At 34.8% G+C, this 22,772-nt stretch overlaps 1 protein-coding gene across 1 annotated transcript in view; it reads left to right on the forward strand.

The window, feature by feature from the left end:
- The window catches only part of PPEF1 (protein phosphatase with EF-hand domain 1), a 125,747-nt gene that overhangs the window by 101,991 nt on the left and 984 nt on the right, over window positions 1-22,772 (forward strand). Inside the window, exons 16-21 of the mRNA XM_031673271.2 lie at window positions 772-918; window positions 8,644-8,829; window positions 10,383-10,525; window positions 17,129-17,235; window positions 20,878-21,041; window positions 22,166-22,250. Of these exons, the coding sequence (XP_031529131.1) occupies window positions 772-918; window positions 8,644-8,829; window positions 10,383-10,525; window positions 17,129-17,235; window positions 20,878-21,041; window positions 22,166-22,250 (832 nt within the window). The remainder of the gene's footprint in view (window positions 1-771; window positions 919-8,643; window positions 8,830-10,382; window positions 10,526-17,128; window positions 17,236-20,877; window positions 21,042-22,165; window positions 22,251-22,772) is intronic.

Consider the following 22,772-nt stretch of genomic DNA (forward strand, 5'->3'; position numbering starts at 1 on the left):
AAGGCTACCAATGTAATAGAAGTATTGTTTCAAATTGTTTTGAATAAAAGTATGGTGCTACAAAGAGACAAATATAAAATTATGGCCTCAAGTTATGTAAGGGAATGTAGAAAGGGTTATAGAAATTGATGTACTATCAGAAAGACATTTTATTTCCAAAGAAATACATCACCTTTGTTACTAGAATTAGAGAATGTATTCAATTGCTGGCAGGTCAGACTGAAAACCTACTGCATTAAAGTTGAAGGGCTTCCAAGGTTTTCAACTTATGTCTCCTTTGCAAACTTCTCTGGACACAGATGTACTTTCTCTCATTTTTCCTGGAAAACACAACAAAAGGAAATGCAGCCACCCTCTTAAGAGGTGTTTCTGAACTCAAAGCCCATTGGTTCTCTCTTAGCACCATGTATAGATAAAGGCTCAGAGGGAGAATAGTTTTCCCTTAGCATGTTCCATTTCTATCATGATGCTGTGGAACATGTCTATCACTGACATCTTTGCCTCTGAGGTCTTTTAGAAACTCTAATGGGAAACCTTCCCTGTAGGACAGTGTCTCTAGTTGAAAAATGTACAAATCGAACTTAACAGGCCCACTGTATAGAGATCAGTGGATCAGTAAGATGAAGGAGGTTGGTGAGATGGAAAATGTGACCATGTGGTTTTCATTGGGTCGAGGCACAACATTATAGACAGAATAGCAACTAGTGCTGAAGTTTCTGCATGCAGCACACTAAGCATAGGGTTTGGTTAAAGCATGAATTTGTTTTGTAGATGAAATCTGTGCTGATGTCACCAGTTCCAATAGATGGAGACCGTGCTACTGAGAAGAAAAATAAAGCAGGTAAAGCCATTGCGGCTTTGGGAATGAAAACAGACGGATCCTTTTCTGAACAATTAACAAAGCATGAATGGGAACAGGTGAGTAATCAAACCATTCACCAAAGTGGCAACAGAGATGCAGCATAAATGATGTTGTCCCTTATAACATATAGATAAAAAGTGACTTACCTTTCTATGCAGCTCATATCCTTCTCTCTAAATCCAATACTATATTTTTAATAGCTTAATAGAAATATTCAAATACCATGTCATTTACTCATTTGAAGTATATAATTCAATGGGTTTTGGTATATTCACAGTGTTGTACAACTATCCCCACAATCTAATTTTAGAACCTTTTCATCACCTGGAAAAAAATACTCCACATACCTATTACCAGTCACTTCCCATTCTCTACCCACCCCCCACCTCCATCTCCACAGAATTAGGCCACCACTAATCTACTTTTGGTCTTAGTAAATTTGTCTTTCCTGGACGTGTTATAGAAATGGACCCATACAGTATGTGATCTTTTGTCTCTGGCTTCTTTTACTCAACTAGAGTAAAAGAAATGCTTTTGCTTTGTGCTTTTGGTGTTGTATCTAGGAAGCTATTGTCCAGCCAAGTCATGAAGATTTATTCCTATGTTTTCTCTAGGAGTTTTATAGTTTTAGCTCTTACATTTAGGTATCTGATCCATTTTGAGTTGATTTTTGTGTATGATATGAGGTAGGTTTCCAAATTCATTCTATTGCATGCTGATACCCAGTTATCCCACCACCATTTGTTAAAAAGACTTATTCTCATTGAATTTTCTTGGCACCCTTATCAAAAATAAATTGACCATAAATATGAAGGTTTATTTCTAGACTCTCACTTCTATTTCATGATCTGTATGTCTATCCTTAATGTCAGTACTATACAGTTTTGATTACTATAGCTTTGTAGAAAGTTTTGAACCTGGGAAGTGTGAGTTCTCCATCTTTATTTTTGTTGTTCAAGTTTGTTTTGACTATTTTGGGTCCTTTGAATTTCCATATGAATTTTAGGATCAGCTTGTCAATTTCTACCAAAAAAGAGCTAGGACTTTGGTAGGAATTGCCTTGAATCTGTGGATCAATTTAAGTACTGTTGTAATCTTAACAATATTATTTCTTCACTTCCATGAACATGGGATGTCTTGCCATTTGTTTAGATATTTAATTTCAACAGTGTTTTGTAATCATGTACACTGAGGCACTTGTTTTATTAAAGTTATTCCTAATTTATTCCTAAATATTTTTGATGCTATTGAAAATAGAATTGTTTTCTTAATTACATTTTAGATTGTTCATTGCTGGTATATATTGACTTTTACTTACTGCTTTTGTGTTGTAAACCTCGATAAACTTATTTATTCATTCTCACATTTTTTAGTGAATTCCTTGGGACTTTCTATGTACAAGAGCACGTTATCATGTGAATAGAGATAATTTTGCTTCTTCCTTTCTAATCTGGCTGTCTTTTATTTCTTTTTCTTTCTTAATTGCCCTGTCCAGAACCACCAGCACAGTGTTAAATAGAAGTGGTGAGAATAGACACCCTTGTTTTATTCCTAATATTTGGGGGAAGCATTCAGTCTTTCACCATTAAGTATATTAGCTGTTTGTTTCTATATTAGTTGCCCTTCATCAGATTAAGGAAGTTCTCTTCTGTGCCTACTTTCTTGAGTGTTTTTTATCACAAAAGAGTGTTGGACTTTGTCCAGTGCTTTTTCTGCTTCTATTGAAATGATCATGTATTGTCTGTCCTTTATTCTACTAATATAGTGTATTATATTGGTTGATTTCAGATGTTAAAGCAACCTTATATTTCTGGGATAAATCCTATTTCATTATCATGTGTAATCCATTTAATATGTTGCTGGCTTCACTTTGCTATTTTTTGAGGATGTTTACATCTATATTCATAAGGGGTATTGGTCTGTAGGTTTCTTTCTTATGATGTCTTTGGTATTAGTATAAGATTAACCTCATAGGATGAGTTGGGAAGCATTATCTGCTATTCTATTTTTTTGAAGGAGTTTGTGAAGGATTGATAATAATTCTTCAAATGTTTGGTAAAATTAATCAGTGAAGCTATCTGAGCCTGGGCTTTTTTCTTTGTAGGCAGTTTAAAAATTACTAATTCAATTTTCTTTCTTACTATAGTTCTATTCAGATTTTCTATTTCTTCTTCAGTAGTTTGTGTCTTCCTTGAAATTTGTCCATTTCATCAAATTTATCTAATTTATTGGCCTAAAATTGTGTGTAGTATTCCTCTCTCTTACTCTCTCTCCTCCCATATATATATAATGTATAATGTATAATGTATAATGTATATTTATAATTTCTGTAAGGTTGATAGTGATATGTTGTATTTTATTCCCAATTTTAGTAATTTGAGTCTCTCTTTTTTTCCTTGGTCAGTCTCTCTCAGGTTTGTTGATTTTATTGGTCTTTTCAAAGCACCAACTTTCAGTTTTATTAACTTTTCTCTATTGTTTTGTATTATCTCTTTCATTTATTTCTGCTCTAATCTTTATTATTTCCTTCCTTCTGATTGTTATAGATTTAGTTTTCTCTTCTTCTTCTAGTTTCCTAAGGTGAAAAGTACTGTCATTGACTTGAGCTCTTTTCCCTTTTCTAATGAAACTATAAATTTACCTGTAAGTACTGCTTTAGCTCCATCCCAAAAGTTTTGCTGTGTTGTGCTTTCATTTGCAATCATCTCAAAGTATTTTCTAATTTCCCTTGTGATTTCTTCTTTAACCCATGTGTTATTTAGAAATTTGTTGTTTAATTTCTACATGCTTGTGAATTTTCCACATTTCCTTCTCTTACTGATTTTGACTTGAATTCAGTTGTGGTTGGAGAATATACTTTACACGATTTAAATGCTTTTGAAACTCATTGAGACTTTTTATTTATGGCCTACCATATGGTCTATCTTGGAAAATGCTCCATGTGCTCTTCAGAAGAAAATGTATTCTGTTCTTATTGAATGGAGTGTTTTATATATATCTGTCTTCGAATACATTTATCATAATTGATTTGACATCCTTGTCTGCTAAGTCAACTTCTTATACCCTCAAAGGTAATTTCTATTGTCTGCTTATTTTTCCCTTGTGTTTTTTTCTTTGTATGTCTTGTAATTTTTTGTAGAAAACTGGACATTTTAGGTAAATATTACAGTAACTCTAATTGTTCCTGTGCTCCTTTGGGGCTTGTTATTATTTGTCTTTTTTGCTCGTTTATTTGTTTAGTGGCTTGTCTGGACTAGATTAGTGAAGTCTATTCCCTCTTGGGTTGTAGCCCCTGATGTCACTCCACACAGGGTGCTGACTTGGGCATGTGCACAGTTTCCCTGAGTGACTGTCTCTTTCCCTGATTTCCCCTTTAAGCTTTGGCCCATCTGCCCCTTTTTGTATCAGACCCAGCTATTAGCCTTCACTAATTGCTAGCTGATTGCACTGTTGTTTTTAATAATGCCCTGGGGCTCACAAATAGCTCCATAATCTGATCCCATTAAAGTTGGGCTCCTTTGCAGGGGGAGGGTGTTGACAATCTAGGAGGCTTATTCTGGCCCTAAGAAGGTTCTTCCTCATTTGTTCCTTTCCATGATTCTATCAGTTAAACTTCTAGCTGGTCTTCTCTTTCTACTATTATTATGAAATTACTAGTCTTCTTCTAATTTCTTACCCCTAAGGAGCTTCTATTTCTTGATTCTGTACTCATACCTTGATTGCTAAAAATGTTGACTAAAATGTGATTTCTGATGTAAAATATACTCTAATCAATGAGGAGAAAGAGAGGTGGCGTGATAGGGAGGGAGTAAGAGAGAAATAGAATTCATCAGTGGCTTGTGCATCCATAGTATTTAAGAATCAAATAAGTGTAAGAGGCATCCCACAGCAAGTAAGAAAGGATGCCTCCTTAAGTTTTGATGTCCAAATCTCAAAGACCAAAGGTTATGGTAAATAAAATGGATGATGCCAAAGAGATTGGAGTTGCACGAGAAGAAAATCATGGCCTCTGGAAGCCTGGATGAGTTAGAATTATAGAGAGATGGATCCTTAAGAAGCGGGAGGGAGAAAACTGGGGGTCATTATTCTATAATATAACCTCGCCTCACCCGAACAATACAGATGAATCATCTTACAGACCAATGTACATGACTGGAGCTGACACAGGGTGAAATTGACCAGAATCTCATTCCCAGTATTTTAATAACTTCATTTGTACCTTTAATTTTCTTTCCTTAGTTCCCAGTATATTGTGGGCATGCATACTTTAGTTAGCTAGAGTTGAAAATTCCAGATAAAAATAGATTTCACAATTACTTTATATCTTAATATCTATGAACTATATTGCAATAAAGGTCATATGCTCTTTATTTGTTCCATACTCATGTTAAGTGCATAGTTCTTGGTAGAGTGCTACAATTTAAATTTTATATTATGTTTGCTAAGATATGGGGGATATATGTAGTTATGGCTGAGTCATTGTATGGAGACAAGTGTGATACTCTTTCTTTAGGACAGACTTGCAACAAGAAGGCTGGAAAGGTTTGAAAAATAATTTTAATTATTTATATCCTAAGTGACTCCTTTCTCTTAATTCATTTAACAAGTACTTGTTGAGTACCTACTATGTGTCAGGCACTGTTCTAGGCTTTTGAAAATGTAAATGACCAAAGATCTGTTACCTCATGGAGCTTATGTTCTAGGGGGAGGAGCTAAATAATGTATATAATTATATTATATATGTAACATTACACATATAATTGTATAGTAATAACAAGTAAATTATATATGTTAAATGAGAAGTTTAATGGAAAAAATTAAAATTAGAACAAGGTTAGAGGAAACTGAGAACTGGAGGTAGGCGACAGAATTGCAATTTTAAATAGAGCAGTCAGCTTCATTGAGAAGGCTCCCAAGAGTGAAATGGCTTCTTTGTAGTCACTTGGCTGATCACTGAATGATACAGCAGGATTTCATCCCAGGTCTGACTCTAATGCCCATGTTCTTTTTCTGAAGGGAGAGATGATTTAAGAGTGATCAGAGGTCTCAAGAAGGAAATGAACTACTCTACTCTCCCCTCATCCAGTGAGGCAATGGGTAGACAAGGAATAGGCATCTAGAGAAATATATGTACTTGGCTGGAAGGTTTGGGCTGAGCACAGTGTTAAAGACGACATGTTCAAAAACTGGAAAGAGGACATACAACTAAAGGAAAATACAAAGAATGGTGAATCTATAGTATTAGTGTCTTAGAAGAGAAGCATTTAGATACATCTTTCAGAGCTGTTCTCTCTTCCCCAAAGCATACTTTTGGAAACTGGATTACTTAAAATTGTAGACAAGCATGGGACACTTCTTGTGGGATTTATTTTGGATTTAGGAAGTTTAAAGGCTGAGGCACAAATAGATTTTTGTTGACCAGGTCATATAAAAGCTGTCATTCAGCTTTTATATCAATTTTTGGTTTGAAACATTTCAGGAAAGAATGTTGTAAATGATTATTCTTTGATACACTTACCACAAAGGCCCTTGCATTTCAGAGGAAAGGATGTTGTTGAGAGGGAAGAGATTTGTCCCTGCTGAGGATTTTGTTTCACTAACAAAGGGCCTTTTATAGAATTTTTTGTTTGTGAGCCTCCGAATTAAACCTATATTGTGGTTACTGTCTGGGTAAACCTAGGTAAGTGAATGAATTCTGGTCAGAGAAAAGAAATGCAGAACTTCTAGCATGGATGATTTTGAAGACGCTTACTTCTATAAAACTGATACCCCTTATGACTTTGAATCAAAGGAAAATGAATGTTAGCTGTATCTTACTCATTTCATTGAGGAGTCAGCTAAGGCCCCAGTAGGTTAAGTGATTTGTTGAAGGTGACACAGGTGACACTTGAGCTAAAATAACTATGTGGCCAGTGCTTATTCTAGTTCAACATGGTTCCATCATATGTACATTTAATTTATGTAGATTTCAACTATGTACATATGGAAAAAGGAGAAAAAAGTCTAAAGTTTTAGTTTCATATAATTTATCATGTGTTGTACATTATCACATATATAAAATACTGACATATCCATATGACTGTATAGGGTTGAATATACAAAATCATGTACTCTGTACTTAGAGAGTAATTTAAAAGATTTTCCAGGGGTCATTTTGGTTATAAATGACTTGCATCTCATGTAGGAATTTAAAACTTAATCCTCTCCTTATAAAACACATCTCCTTGTGTTCCATGTTTTCTCTCTCATTATACTGAAGGTCAAATCATGTCTCCCAAACATGAGTTCATGCTGTAAGATCCAGATATGGCTCAGTTTCAAATGCAAGGGTTGTTTTTGTTATTAGCATCAGCAGAGTAATATGGGTTCCATTGTATTTACTTGTAGGGTAGGGTTGTGCCAACGTTCGAATTCAGCAAGGGAGAAAGGAGAATCCTGATCTCTGTCTTCTGTAGGTAGTTTTAATTCTCACTTCGATCAGTCATCAAAAAAAATCAGTCACCTGCAAGTGTCTGGAATGTGCATGGTGCAGGGTTTCTCCAGTTCTGATCAGGTGCTTAGCATTCCAGGACAGTTCTCTTACCAGTTCTGGTCTCTCCACTGTCTTTCCCCTCACTTATTTTTAGCTTCCCTTCAATACCAAACCTATAAATGGGGTACAGTCAGGCTTAGTGGGACAACCATTTCTGGTTTTCTTTTTAAGATCTGATTTGGACCCACTAGAATACCTGCAAAACTTAAAATGCATTTCTTCATGCCCTCCAAAGAAACATGTGGAAAATATAGACTCTTAGAATCATAATCTATTAGAACTTTGAGATACTTTACAAGTCACCTGCCCCAAACCTCTGATTTTAAAGAGAGACCCAGGGACTTTTCTCAAGGTTGCATATAGCTTTAGCTACAAAGTTAATTTTTCACACTACTGCTTAAGTTCCTGTGGGAGATGTTTAAATAAAGAAACATTATATGTAGGTCAGAGCTACAAACAGGGAGCCCCTAATTTTTTATGAAAAAATTCTTAGAAACTTGAGTGTTCAGTCCTGAGCATCTTATAGCCTGCCTTTGCCTCTTTCAAGCCCCAAAAGAAATGTTATGCTAATAACATACTTGTGGATTTAAGAGAACATATTGTGGAAACCAGTCAGTGGCTAAATGTGCTGCTGAAACTGAGAATGGAATTCCCCTTATCAAGGGGAGCAAAATATGAAGGAAATGTTGTAGAAATTATTCTCAGATAAACAATTGTCTATATTTGTGATGAGGAAAAGGCTTCCTCATGCTATGTACTCAAAAGGACAAAAAGCAGGGCCAAAACCACAGCTAGGAGACCTACCTTATCTCTTTGAACATATTAAAGACATCAGATATGTGTTCATTGTAGGGAACTACTTTCTCCTTTGAACATGATGGTGAAGTTCTTTTTAAGAGAAAAGACCTTTGTAGAGTCAGCAATTGTGAAATAGTTGCAATGGAATTTTTTAAGAAACAAAAAGCCCAAGGGCTGATTCTTTATGATTACTAAGTATTGCTACATTGGTTATCATCATTGCTACATTGGTTATTGGGGATGAGCAGAAAAGGATTGTGGTGGCTATGGGCATGAAAATTATTCTGGAAAAGATTTGTGGAGGAGATGAGTATGAAACAGTTTTGAAGGAAGAAAGAGAAATAGTGAGACTTTGCGATAAGTTTGGTTAATATTTCTGGAAAAAAGTTGGAATCTAGAAAGATAAGCTCTCACGTGTAAGTGGCAACGTAATCTGGTTTGTTGTCCCAAGGTTATCGATATTCTGTGGAGTGATCCCAGAGGCAAAAGAGGCTGTTACCCAAACACAAGTCGAGGAGGGGGCTGCTATTTTGGACCAGATATTACCTCCAAGATTCTTAATAAATACCAGTTGAAGATGCTCGTTAGGTCTCATGAATGTAAACCCGAAGGGTATGAAATCTGCCACGATGGGAAGGTAAGCTAAAAATATTGGTGACATCATCACAGACATCCTTCCCCCAAGCATAATCTTTCTTCACAGGATGTGTCTGACTTCTCTGCCCATGGGAAGATGTCTTCCCTAGGCCCAAAACAGAACGCCACGCTTGGTAGACAGAAATAGGAGACTGTCGGGTTCACAGAGGTTGTTTGAAGGGGCCTCACTGTCCCTCACCCTAAGAGATATTTGGTTTATTTCCCTGATCTTCCCTAATCCAGAGATAGAAACTCTGACACATAACAGTGAGTACACACACAGGAAGGTTTTGTTCTGTACTAATCACAAGGCAAGTCTTTGGGAGTAGGGTTAAGAATGTACTTATTCTCACAGCACACAGAAAGGCAGCAGTGAATCCAGTTTGCTCTCTTTCACCTTTTCACCTTTTGCACCTTCCCTGTGCAGAGCAGAGCCACAAAACACACTTACGTTCTATTCACTGAGTAGGTGATCTCTAGCAAGCCCCTCACTGTGGGCTGTTTTGCTGCGGCCACTAAAATGGAGTGTATTGCTCTTCTTCAGTGATGTCTGAAAGGCCAGAGAGGTGAGGACTGAGGAGCTTGTTTCTGGTCCCAAGTTATCCTAGGAGTGCTCCTCTTTTCTCATAGTGAACAGCAGTAATTAAAAAGGAATACCAGGGGTGGGTAATACCTCAGTGGTAGAGTGCAATGCTTAGAATGCACAAGATTCTGGATTCAATCCCTGGTACCTCCATTTGAAAAAAAATAAACAAACCAACAAACCTAATCCCCCCCACACACACACAAAGGAATACCAAATTGCATTGCATTTCTTTCTCTTTCAACACTTTTGCCTTTCTTAGCTGTATTTTAGTCCATTGGAAGCTCATACTAACATTGCGAGATGGTTAAGCAAGTGTTATTTAGGGTTTCTTTGTAATAAGAAAATAGAAAATAGCAGTGACATGCTCATTAGGGCAGGACTGGGCCTACACCAGGCCTACACACTGGGCCTACACACTGACAAGTATCACTCTCCCATCCTCTACCCCAAGACTGGTTCCTTCCCCACAGAGGGGTCATGGTCCCTTATTTAGCCACTATTTCTCTGACATCAAAGCACTGGTTTTGTGGGGCCCCTGGATCCTCTGAATAAGTCAGCTATAAGGAAAAGAAGACAACTGTGATACTAGACAAGTTTTATTTTAAATGCTCAAATATCGCAAGAAAAGAAAATAAAGGCTTTACCCTCCCCTCTTTGAAAATTAGAATTTATAAAACTGAGCATTAAGGAGAATTCTAAGATATGGAAGTGAAATTGTACACAGGATTGCAAGGCCATGCACTGTGGGGGTGAGTGGCTAGAAGGTAATACTCCTGGGGACCCTGATTTAAAAGCCTTGTTTCTCTTGGGATGGAATCACAGGAAATCCTATCAGTCTTGGATAATTTTTATGGATTTTGAACTTTGTTTGATTTTTGCTTTTTAACAATTGAGCTGTTTCTGGCTTTATTGAAGAACCTTTTGAGAACTAACTCTATATGAACCTAACACTCTTTTTCTTTAACTAGGTTATTACTATATTTTCGGCATCTAATTATTATGAAGAAGGTAGCAATCGAGGAGCTTACATCAGAATGAGTTCTGGTACCACCCCCCGATTTTTCCAGTACCAAATAACTAATGCAACGTGCTTAAGGCCTCTTTACCAAAGGTGTGTATACTCTAAGGAGAATTCTGAGCTCTGGTACTGGTGACCAAGTAGAAGCGGTCCAGAGTGATTAAGAGTGAAGTCTGGAAGTAGAACCAGAGTGTCTGTGAGTGAAGAAAGCTACTTATTGGTTACTCATTGGTATAAACAAAATGGAAATAGTTCCATTCACCAGTTGTGAATGTGCTCATTAAACCAAGAGCAGCAATTTTCAATTGATACATCTCTTTAGATGGATAAAGCAGTCAGAATGCACGAACAGGCCCTAATTGAATGTAAGGAAAAGACAGTCTGTGTACCCACCTCATCCCGTAAGCTCCAGCTTTCTCTGCCCTGAAACAACCTAGTCTGCTCTTGCCTCTTGGTCTCACCTCTACCTAGAGGTGTACGTGACAAGAGTTGAGTGTGTCTCTCCATGTGATGGCATTCATAGCTTATCTTCCTTTTCTCCCTTTAACATGATCTTTTCAATACTTTTTTATTATAAAATGAATATGTTTATTGTTAACAAGTGAGACAAAACAAAGATGTATAAAGAAAATGTTAATGATCTTCTCTCCTGCAACTTCTCAGAAGCAACTGAGATTAATAGCCTGGAGGGGACCCTTCCACTCTCTTCTTGCTCCTACAAAAATAGACAAGCAATTGCCCAGTCATTGAATTAAAAAAAATGTTGAGCACCTACTACTGGTGTCTGACACTATTCTAGGCACAGGTGATACTGCAGTAAACAAAATAGGCAAAAATCTTCTCCTTCATCAGAGCATATCCCGGGGGAGGAGAAAGGCAGTAAACAGCACACACACATTATTTTTTACAAAGATAGAATCACACTGCACCCTCTATTCTGCAACTCTTTTCCTAAAGATTATATCGTGAACACCACTCCAAGTTAGTACATATAGACCTAACTCATTCTTTTTAGTAGATGCATAACATTCTGTAGTATACATTTGCCATAACAGTTACGGATAACTAAATCTTATTCAATTGATAGCCATCCAGACTGGTTCCAGGGTTTTGTACTTAAAAGCAGTACTGTAACAAACATTCCTCTGTGTGTGTTACATACATATATACATAAGTTTTTAGTGCTTTTTTTACATAAGATTTCACAATATGGGTGGGTTTTTTTTTACCTGAAATAAATCTTAATAGACTATTAATTGGGTTTGCTTTTTTAAATTTATATATATATCTTTATTGAAGTATAGTCAGTTTACAATATTGTGTCAATTTCTGGTGTACAGCACAATACTTCAGTCATATAGGAACATACATATATTCATTTTCATATTCATTTTCCATAAGTTACTACAAGATACTGAATATAGTTCCCTGTTCTATACAGTATAAACTTCTTGTTTATCGGATTTTGTGAGAATCCTCCTGTATTTTGAAACAAGAGACCCTCTGCCAGAGTTCAGTAGGTGTTCTGTGCGATTCAGTGGGTTTGTAGATGTAATTCTTGGTGTATTTGTGGGAGAGGGTGAGCTGTGAGTCTGTCTACTCCACTATCTTGGCTCAACCCCCACAATGTGAGATTTACGTGTTTAAAATTTTACTAGATACTCCAAAAGAGTTGTAACAATTAACAATTTGGAAAGCAATGTATCACTTTCTCCATATCCTAATTAGTCTTAGGTATTATTGCTCATCTTACTTTTTGCCAAACTAATGGATAAAAATGGTAAATTTCATTGTTTTAATTTGCATTTTTTAGACAGCTGAGTTTGCTCATCTTATGTTTTTGGACATTGCATTTTCTCTTCTTTGACTTTCTTGTTTATAATATTCTCCCATTTTATATTGGGTTGTTTGTTATTTTCTGATATTTTTATAGGAATTCTTTGCATATGAGGGATAGAGGATTTTTATGGGCATGTTGCATTTGTTTTGTTGGTGTCTTGATTTTGCTTTAGTTTTTTATAATTTTATAATTTCATTATAATTGTTGGATTTTTACCTTTGGTAGAAAAATGTCTTCACACAAATTATAGATATAAAATTTACTTTAACAGCTTTTTAGAGACATAATTTATATATCATAAAGTTTACCAAGTTAAAGAATACAATTCAATGATATTTAATATATTTACAGAGTTGTGTAACCATCACCATAATCTAATTTATGAACATTTGTTTCATCTTAAAAAGAGAACGTGCATCCATTAGCAGTCATTCATTATTATCACCTCCCCCTGTCATAACACTCAACCACTAATCTACTTTGTCTCTATAGATTTGCCTATTCTGGATATGTCATGTAAATGGGATTACACAACATGTGGTCTTTTCTGCGTAGCTTCTTTTACTTACCACAGTGCTTTTGAGGTTCATTCATGTCATAACATGTATCAGTACTTCAGTCCTTTTTATGGCTGAGTAAAATTCCATTGTATCAATAGACCTCATTTTCTGTGTCGATTCATCAACTAATAGAAATATGGGTTGTTTCTACTTTCTGGCTATTAAGAATAATGCTGTTTTGAACATTGATAGACAAGGTTTTATGTGTACATTTGTTTTCATTTCTCTAAAGTATATACCTGAAAGTGGAATTGCTGGATTATCTGGTCACTTTATGTTTAACATTTTGAGGAGCTTGCAAGCTTTTTTTCCCAAGTGGATGCACAATTTTACATTCCCACCAACAATGTATGAGGATTCCAATTTCTCCACATCCTTGACAACCCTTGTTATGATCTGTCTTTTTGATTATAGCCAACTTAGTGGATGTAAGCTAGAATCTCTTGGTTTTGGTTTGCATTTCCTTCATGACCAGTGATATTGAGGGTCTTTTCATGTGCTTATTGGACATTTGTATATCTTCTTTGGAGAAATATTTTTAATTGAGTTATTACTCTTTTTATTATTGCATTGTAAAAGTTAATTATTTATCCTATATTCATGTCACTTATTAGATATATGTTTTGCAAATAGTTTCTCCCATTTTGTGGGATATCTTTTTGCTTTCTTGATGGTATTATTTGCAGTTCAAAAGTTTTAAATTTTGATGAAATCCAATATATCTATTTTTGCTTTTCTGCTTGTGGTGTTGTATCTAAAAAATGATTGCTTAACTCAGAGTCATGAGGACTTATTCCTATATTTTCATCTAAGAATTTTATAGATTATTTTTATAGATTATTCTCTTACATTTGGGTATCTGATCCATTTTGAGTTAATTTTTATATATGGTGTGAGGTAGGGGTCTAATTTTATTCTTTTACGTGTGTACATATTCAATTGTCCAGCACCATCAGTCGGAAAGACTGTGCTTCCCCTACTTGACTATCTTGGCACACTTCTCAAAAATCAATTGACCATAAATGTGGGGGCTTATGTCTGGACTTTAAATTGTACTCCCTTGACCTGTATGTCTAATCCTAATGTGAATAACACACTGTCCTGATTACTATAGCTTTTTGGTATGTTTTGAAATGGGAAAATGTGAGTTGAACTTGGTTCTTTTTTAAGATTATTTTCCATGTGAATTTTAGAATCAGCTTGTCAACTTCTCCAAAAAATGCTAGCTGGGATTTTGATAGGTATTATTTTGAATCTGTAGATCAATTTGGGGCTATTTCCATCTTAGCGGTATTACATTTTCCAATCTATATTATTGTTTTTATTTTGATCTTCTTTAATTTCCTTGAAAAATATTTTGTGTTTTCAAGGTGCAAGTCTTGGACTTCTTTTGTTAAGTTCATTTGTAAATATTGTAAATATTTTATTCCTTTTTGGTGATACAGTAAGTAGAATTGTTTTCTTAATTACATTTTTGGATTTTTCATTTCTAGTGTATAGAAATACAGTTGATTTTTGTATGTTGTGCAGTCTTAATGAACTTCTTTATTAGTTCTAATAGTTTTTTAAAATTTATTATTTAATTGAAGTATAGTTGTTATACAGAGTTCTAATAGTTTTTAGTGGATTCCATGGGATTTTCTATATACAAGATTATATTATCTGTGAATAGGGATAGTTTTACTTCTTCCTTTCTAATCTGGATACCTTTTACTTCCTTTTCTTGCTTAACTGCTTGGCTAGAACCTCCAGACCAATATTGAATAGAAGTGCTGAGAGCAGATTTCCTTGTCTTGTTTCTGATCTCAAAAGAGACATATTCATTCTTTCACCATTAAGTATATTAGTTATGTGTTTTTTGTAGATGCTCCTTATCAGGTTGAGAAAGTTCCCTTCCATGCCTAGTTTTTTGACTGTTTTTATCATAAAGAGTGTTGGAATTTGTCAAATACTTTTTCTGAATATTTTGAAATGATCATGTGGATTTTGTCCTTGATTAATTTCAGATATTAAACCTTGCATTCCTGGGATAAATCTTGCTTCACTTGTTAATGATGTATAACTCTTTTTATATGTTGCCGAATGTAGTTTGCTAGTATTTTGTTGAGGATTTTCCATCTATATTCATAAGAGTTATTGGCTGTAGTTTTCTTGCGATCTTTGTCTGGTTTTGGTATCATGGTGTAGTACTAACTTTATATAAAAAGATGGGTAGTATTCTTACCTTTTCTATTTTTTGGAAGAGTTTGTGAATGATTCGTGTCAGTTCTTCTTTAAATGTTTGGTAGAATTCAACAGTGAAGCCATCTGGTCCTGAGCTTTTCTTTGTGAGAAGTTGTTTGATTAATTATTCAATCTTTTTCCTTGTTCCAGCTATGTTCAGTTTTCTACTTCTTCTTAGCCAATTTTGGTCATTTGTATCTTTATAGGAATTTGCCGTTTCATCTAGGTTATCTAATTTTTTGGCATACAATTGTTCATAGTGTTCCCTTATAATCCCTTTTATTTCTGTAAGGTCAGATGTGATGACCCCTCTTTTGTTTTTGATTTTCTAGAATCATTTTATTTTAGAAATTTGGATCTTTTTTTTTTTTTGGCCAGTCTAGCTAAGTTTGTCAATTTTATTGATCTTTTCAAAGAACCAATTAAATTTTTTTCTATTCTTTTAATTTCTCTATTTCATTTATTTCTCTGTTCTTTATTACTTCTACCCTGTGTTTGCTTTAGGTTTTAGTTTACTCTTTTCTTTCTAGTTTTTGAAGATAGATAATATGTTTATGATTTGATATCTTTCTTCTTTTTTAATATAGGCATTTATAGCTAAAAATTTTCCTCTAAGCATTGCTTTAATTGTATTTCATATGTTTTGCCATGTTGTGTTTACATTTTCATTCGTTTTAAAGTATTTTGTATTTCTATTGTGATTTTTTTCTTTGACCCATTGGTTATTTAGGATTGTGTTGTTTAATTTCCTCATATTTGTGATTTTCCTAATTTCTTTGTTATTAATCTCCAGGTTTTTTTTTTTGTAGTCAGAAAAGATTCTTTGTATGGTTTTAATCATTTTACATCTGTTGAGACTTATGTTATAGCCTAACATAGGGTCTGTTGCGGAGAATATTCCATGTGTGCTTTAGAAGAATATATATTCTGCTGGTGTTAAGTGGAGTGTTTTATACAAATCTGTTAGGTCTAGTTGGTTCATAATGCTATTCAAGTCTTTTATATCCATTTTGATTTTCTGCCCAGTTGTTCTATCCGTGATTGAACGTAAAGCATTGAAGCCCCCAATGATTATTGTTTAGTTGTCTATTTCCCCCCCTTACTTCTTTCCATTTTTGCTTCATGTAGTTTTGGGCTCTGTCAGTAGGTTCATATATGTTTTATAATTGTTTTATCTTCTTGACTTGGTTCTTTTATCACTACAAAATATTCCTATTTATCTCTAATAGCAGCTTTTGTTTTAAAGTATATTTTGTCTGCTATTAGTATGGCCACTCTCTTATGGTTGCTGTTTGCATGTTATACCTTTTCCTTTCAAACTCTTTGTATCTTTGAAATTAAAGTGTGTCTCTTATAGACAACATATAGTTGGGTCTTATGTTTTTAATCCAGTCTCAAAATCTCTGCTTTTTTATTTATTTAATCCATTCACATTTGATGTTATTATTGATGTGGTTGGATTTACATCCGCCATTTTGCTTTTTTGGGATGTATGTGACTCATGACTACTTTATTCCTCTTTCTTCCTTTATTTTGAATTTATTTTTGTTAGTAGTCTGAGGTAGAAGTTTAGCATCCAGACATTTAGTTAATTATGCTAGCACTATTTTTCAAAATTGTCCTTTTCTGCTGAATTTTAATACCTCCTTTGTCATGTGTATTATTCCCAGATATAGTTCACTAAATTTATGAAATTTCTATTATATTCTACTCATGTATGTATCTATCTTCTCTTGTGTCAATATCTGCTGTTTGTTTAAGTAACTTTAAGGTAATTTTCAATATCTGCTATAGAAAGTCCCTTTTTATTTTCCTTTTTATCTTGGATATTCTCAGACACTAATTGCTCACATGAATCTTTGAAATCATAAAGAAAAGACCAGTGGTAATCCTTTTAAAATTTCACAAAACATGCACATGCATACATATAAACACATTCACCACCTGGAAATATGTGTGAAGTTAGGCAATCCCTTTAATGTAGAAACTGGTAAGTGGCAAAAAGCATATTAAAATGAAACAGAACAGTATGGTTTATATAACTTTCACCTAATCATTGTTTTCTTAACATAGGGTGAATGCTATTGAAAGTAGTGCCATCAGGATGTTAAAAGAGAGAATGATTTCACGAAAAACTGACCTCATTCGTGCTTTCCAACTTCAAGACCGCAATAAATCAGGTAAAAAAAAAATTATGTAATGCTTACCATTTCTTAACATAGCTGGTTACGTACCGATTAGTTTTTATTTTCTTTGCTTCCTTAAGATTTCAGTTTTCTACTTTTACCAGCAAAGAATGATAGAGATAAAAGTAAAATATAATCCATTATATGCTTGGAAAAAAGCATATTCCTCCTTTTCAGTAAGCTTATTTCAACTTAAAATAAACAACAACAACCCTAAATTAGACTTCTATTCTGGTAGTATGTCAGACTAGACACCTTGGAAGGCCCTCCTGTTAAGAAACAGCTACGTTCTAGAGGATACAGAATTTTAATGAATTTACCAGCCTGTCGGTAAGAGAACTCTCTAGGCTGCATTTCCTCTCCCCATTAAAAGATTTTTGAAATCACATGTGGGAGCACGGAGCAGCAAGCAAGCACAAAAGGCTAGATTGTCCTGGGGGCAAATGCTAATATTGGTGTAGCAATTATCCTGAGACTAAACCATAGGATAGCAGAAGGATGGATAAGCTGACTTTGAGACTTCCAACATTAAGCCTAGACCCTCGAAGTGGCTAAAGTAGTCCTAGGTCTGAAGTACCCGTGACTCCTGGCAAGAAAATGCAAATACATCTTCATGGGAAGCATCCCTAATTTTGGCCACTAGTATATCCAGAGATTAAGATCAGCTAACATGAGTTTACAACCAAAGATCACCAAACAAACAAGGAGACAGGCTACCATGAGTGAGAGTCAGCAGAAACAAGAAGAAACAGATTTAGTTTCCCAAGGACATCAGATATTGGAATTATCAAATACAAAATTTTAAAATTACTAAGAAAATGTTTAAAGAAATGAGGATGAAATCATAAACATGCATTTGAAAAATGGTTTAAAGAAGAACCATTTTTATTTTATATAGATATACAATGACTTGTTAAAAAATATAATGAGTGGGTTAAACAGAAGATTAGACACTGCTTAAAAAAGAATTAGAAAGATTAAGAGTTATGGGCAGTAAAATTAGGAAGTTTAACATATATCTAATCAGGGTCCCAGGAGGAGAGAATGTAAGAGAGCATATATTTGACATGATAATGGCTGAGACTTTTTCAGAACTGATGAAAGGCTCAAATTCACAGATAAGGAGGAATAGTGATTCTCAAAAGGATAAATAAAATTAAATTCACACCCACACACACACTTGTGAAACTGCAGAGCACCAACAGCAAAGAGAAAATCTTAAACGCAAGCAGAGGAAATACACATTGCTACAGAGACAACAATTATAGTGACATCAGGCTTCTCAACAGTTGCAACAGAAGCCAGTAGACAGTGGAATCATAGACACAGATGGTCCCCAATTTATGATGGTTCGACTTAACGATTTTTTTACTTTAAAATGGTGAGAAAGCCATAGGGATTGAGTAGAAATCATACTTCGAATTTTGAATTTTGATCTTTTCCTAAACTAGCAGTATGTGGTGTGATGCTCTCTCATGATGCTGGGCAGTAGCAGTGAGCATAGCTCCCAGTCAGTCGCAAGATGATGAGGGTAAACAACCAATATACTTATAACCATTATGTACCCATACAACCATTCTGTCTTTTATTTTCAGTACAGTATTCAATAAACTACATGAGATAGTCAACACTTTACTATAAAACAGGCTTTGTGTTAGATGATTTTGCCCAACTCTAGGCTAATGTAAGTGTTCTGAGCACATTTAAGTTAGGCTAGGCTAAGCTAAGCTATTCGCTAGGTTAGGTGTATTAAATGCAGTTTTTATTTATGATATCTTCACCTTATGGTAGGTTTATTAGAATGTAACCCCATTTTAAGTCAAGGAAGATCTGTGTAAAACACTGAAAATAAAATTTAGGAAAAGATACAACATGAAAATACTAACAAAGTGGGAACAGCTCTATTAATATCAGACAAAGTAGACTTCAAGGAGATATATACATTACTAGAAATATAAAGGGACCACTTTTTAATGATAAAATTGTGTTTAATGAATAAATGTGTATGCACCTATTAATGTAGCTTTCTTCAAAAATGTGTAAAACAAAAATGGACTGAACAAGTAGAAGTAGAAAAATCTACCATCGTAGTGGGAGATTTTAATACTCCTCTCTCAGGAACTGAAAGAATAAACAAACAAAAAGATTAGCACACTTTCCTTAAAAGACATCTATAGAACTCTGCATCCAATATTGCACAATAAACATTCTTGTCAAGCACAAATGGAATATTTACAAAAATTGACCATTAACTGGAACATAAAGCAAATCTCAACAAATTTTGTATTGGAAACATACAGAATAAATTCTCTGATATAGTGAATTGAGCTAAAATTCAATAACATAAGGTAGCTAGAAAATCTCCTTGGCCTTGGAAATGGGAAATACACTTATAAATAACTGTTGGATCAAAGAAGAAATTATAGTGCTGAAACTGAATAATGAAAGTGCATATCAAAGCTTATGGGATGGAAATTAGAGAGGCATTTATAACCTTATATGTATATATTTTAAAAGGTGAAACTATGGTCAACAAAGTAAAAAAAAAAGTGGTTCTTTGAAGAAACTGTTGATAAAACCCTCATGAGGAGTGAAAGAGAGACCAAATAACTAACACCAGATTGAAAGGGGGGACATTACTACAGACTTTACAAATATTGAAAAGATCATAAGATGTATTATGGAAACTCTTATGCTAATGAAAGGAAACTTTAGATTAAATGGACAGATTCCTAAACTATATATGTACACACACGCACACTTATCAAAATTGACACAAAAAGTAATAGAAAATCTGAACAATCCTATAACTATTAAAGAAACTGGATCTGAAATTTTGAAACTTTCCCCGAAGAAAGCTCTGAGCTCAGATAACTTCATTAGCCATTACAACATACGTTTAAGAAAGAAATGAAACCAGTGTCACACCAACTCCTAGAAATAGAGGGAACACTTTCAGGATGATTTTAGGAGGTCAGTGTAATCCTGATACCAAAACCTAACAAGACCATTATGGAAAAGGAAAATTAAAGGATGGTATCAGTTATACATTTAGATGAAAAAAATCCTAGATGAAATTAATAGTATGAGGTTAATGTATCACAACAGGGTTTAGTTTATTCTAGGAACACTAGGAATTGTAGGTTGTTTTAGCATTTGAAAATCAATCAGTGTAATTCACCACTTAACAAAGCTTAAAGAAATTGAGTCTTTCATCTGTTCTGGGAAAAGTATTTATATTTTTAAAAACTACATATAATATTAGGTGATTAAAGGATATTACTTGGGATGAGAGGTGAGACAATATGCCAAAATGTTAAAAATAAAAGTGATCTTTTATCCTTTATATCCTTTTGTGTTTTCAAATCGTATATTATAAATATACCTTACTTTGTTAATCAGAAAAAAGAAAAAAAAATCTATCACACCCAAAGTCTGATTGCTTACATATAACAGTAAGGGAAAGATCTGTGGAACCCCAAAGACTTTCTTTGGTTATTCCTCCCTCAGAGCCATGGGGCCTGGCAGGACAGATCTTAAACAAGAGCAGAGGCACCCAGGCTATCCACTTGTTCAGTCAAGATTGCATTTCTTTATTAGATTATCAACCAGTTATATGGGCTTTGTTGTTGTTAGGAAAACTTTCTATGAGCCAGTGGGCTTTTTCCATGGAGAACGTTTTGGGGCTGAACTTACCATGGAGATCTCTGAGTTTGCATCTGGTTACTACAGACAAAGATGGAAATACTGACTACATGTCCAGCTTCCAGGATATCCACATTCAAAAACCTGTGAAAGAGGCAAGTGAAACACAGCCCTGGCTAAAACCTGGCTGGAGCAAAACACCCTTTGGACGACTTATAAGAGTTACTTAGTCCTTGAAAAGCTGGGAGTGGAATCACCTAATGGAGGGGTGTGGCAGTCTTGGGAAAGGCCTAAGGGGGATTCCCCCAGGTCCATTGTGGCCTGTTGAGGAAATTTGTGCATTCTAAGGAAAGGCAAAAATGGAAAGGAAGAAAAACCTTCTGCAAGCAAATCCATGTCACCTATGTGATTGTTAAGTGCTGTCCTGCAGAAGGCCAGATGTAACATCTATTCTTTCATATAATATACCATTTTAAAATACTCAACATATTTCTATTGACTGTCAGTAAATATAGACTTACTGATATGACATCTTATACCTTAAGGAATTTTAAAATTTAGAATCCCTTATTAAAATGGGAATACCCCAGGGAGAGTTGTCAGACTCCCTGGAACTTATTAGTTAACAACTCCTCAGCAGTTAGTTATAATAGTGGGCTGAAAGTGAGCTGATGGGAACTAGGTCTGGGGTGATTGTTTGCAGGGGAGCTGGGAAGCTAAGCTGGGAAGTTAAGAAAGGAAGTAAAAGTGCCGGTAGGAGACTAAAATAGCCACAGGAAGGAGGCTTTTGGCTTCACTTGAGAGACAGTTTACTGTGGTGACTAAGCTCGTAAACCTTGGCTTCAGGCCAAGAATCAAATCCCACTTACCAGCTATGTGGACCTTGGAAAATTTACTTTACCCCTCTACTTTCCAATCTGTAAAATGGGCATAATAATAGTTCTGTTCGTTGGGCTGTTGTGGAGGACTGTATGAAATAATCCACAGAAAGCTCTCAGTGCAGGGCCTGGCACACAGGTGTTCTCAGTAAATATTTGCTATTATTATTTACTGCTTCCAGAATCGCTTTGGCCCTGTCCCCTGAAGAACAGAGACTACAAACTCTTCAGAACACAAGAGCATGGTCTTTTATCTGATTTAAGAGAGTTGGGCCTCCAAAGAAGGCCTGCCTTTTCAAATTTCTATTTAAATCACATAATTTCAATTGGTTACCACATTGTGTGCTTGTTACTTTTACTAAAATTGATCTGTGTGTGTTTTAACACTTTCTTTATTTTAGGTTCAGTCTACTTTAATTGAAACAGTGTACAGATACCGATCTGACCTGCAAATCATCTTTAATGTCATTGACTCGGATCACTCAGGTAAATTCACTTTGATTGGTTCAGTAGCAGTAGAAAGCAAAGGCTAGTCTGTTTCTCTGAAACCAGAACTCTGTTTTCATCCATTGCATTCTTCATCCAAACTTGATTTAACACGAGGTGGAGTGGGGATAAACTCATGTTTAATGTTTCTGTTTTTTAAGTTTATCCACAAACTCTGTATTCAATTCTGTGTGGTATAGGCTTAAGTATCCATTAGCCAGACAAGATTAGCCCCTTTTATAAATCACCCACACAGATGAAAAGATAATTCACTGTCCATTTCAAAATTGTTATTCCTACAAATGCAAATCATCCCTAGAGTTCTGATTCTGTTTTGGAGACTGAGCACTATGAAAACTAATTTTCTGCTTAGCTTTGATGCACAATTATTTATTTTCAAACTTAAAAAAAAACATTAAATAATCCCCAACTGCAGAGACTGTTGAACACCAAAAAAATCAATAATCAAAACACAGAAGTAAATTATTGCCTGTAACAAAATGGCAAAGCCATTGTTTGCAA

Source organism: Vicugna pacos, chromosome X, assembly GCF_048564905.1.
Source record: "Vicugna pacos chromosome X, VicPac4, whole genome shotgun sequence".
NCBI lineage: Eukaryota > Metazoa > Chordata > Mammalia > Artiodactyla > Camelidae > Vicugna > Vicugna pacos.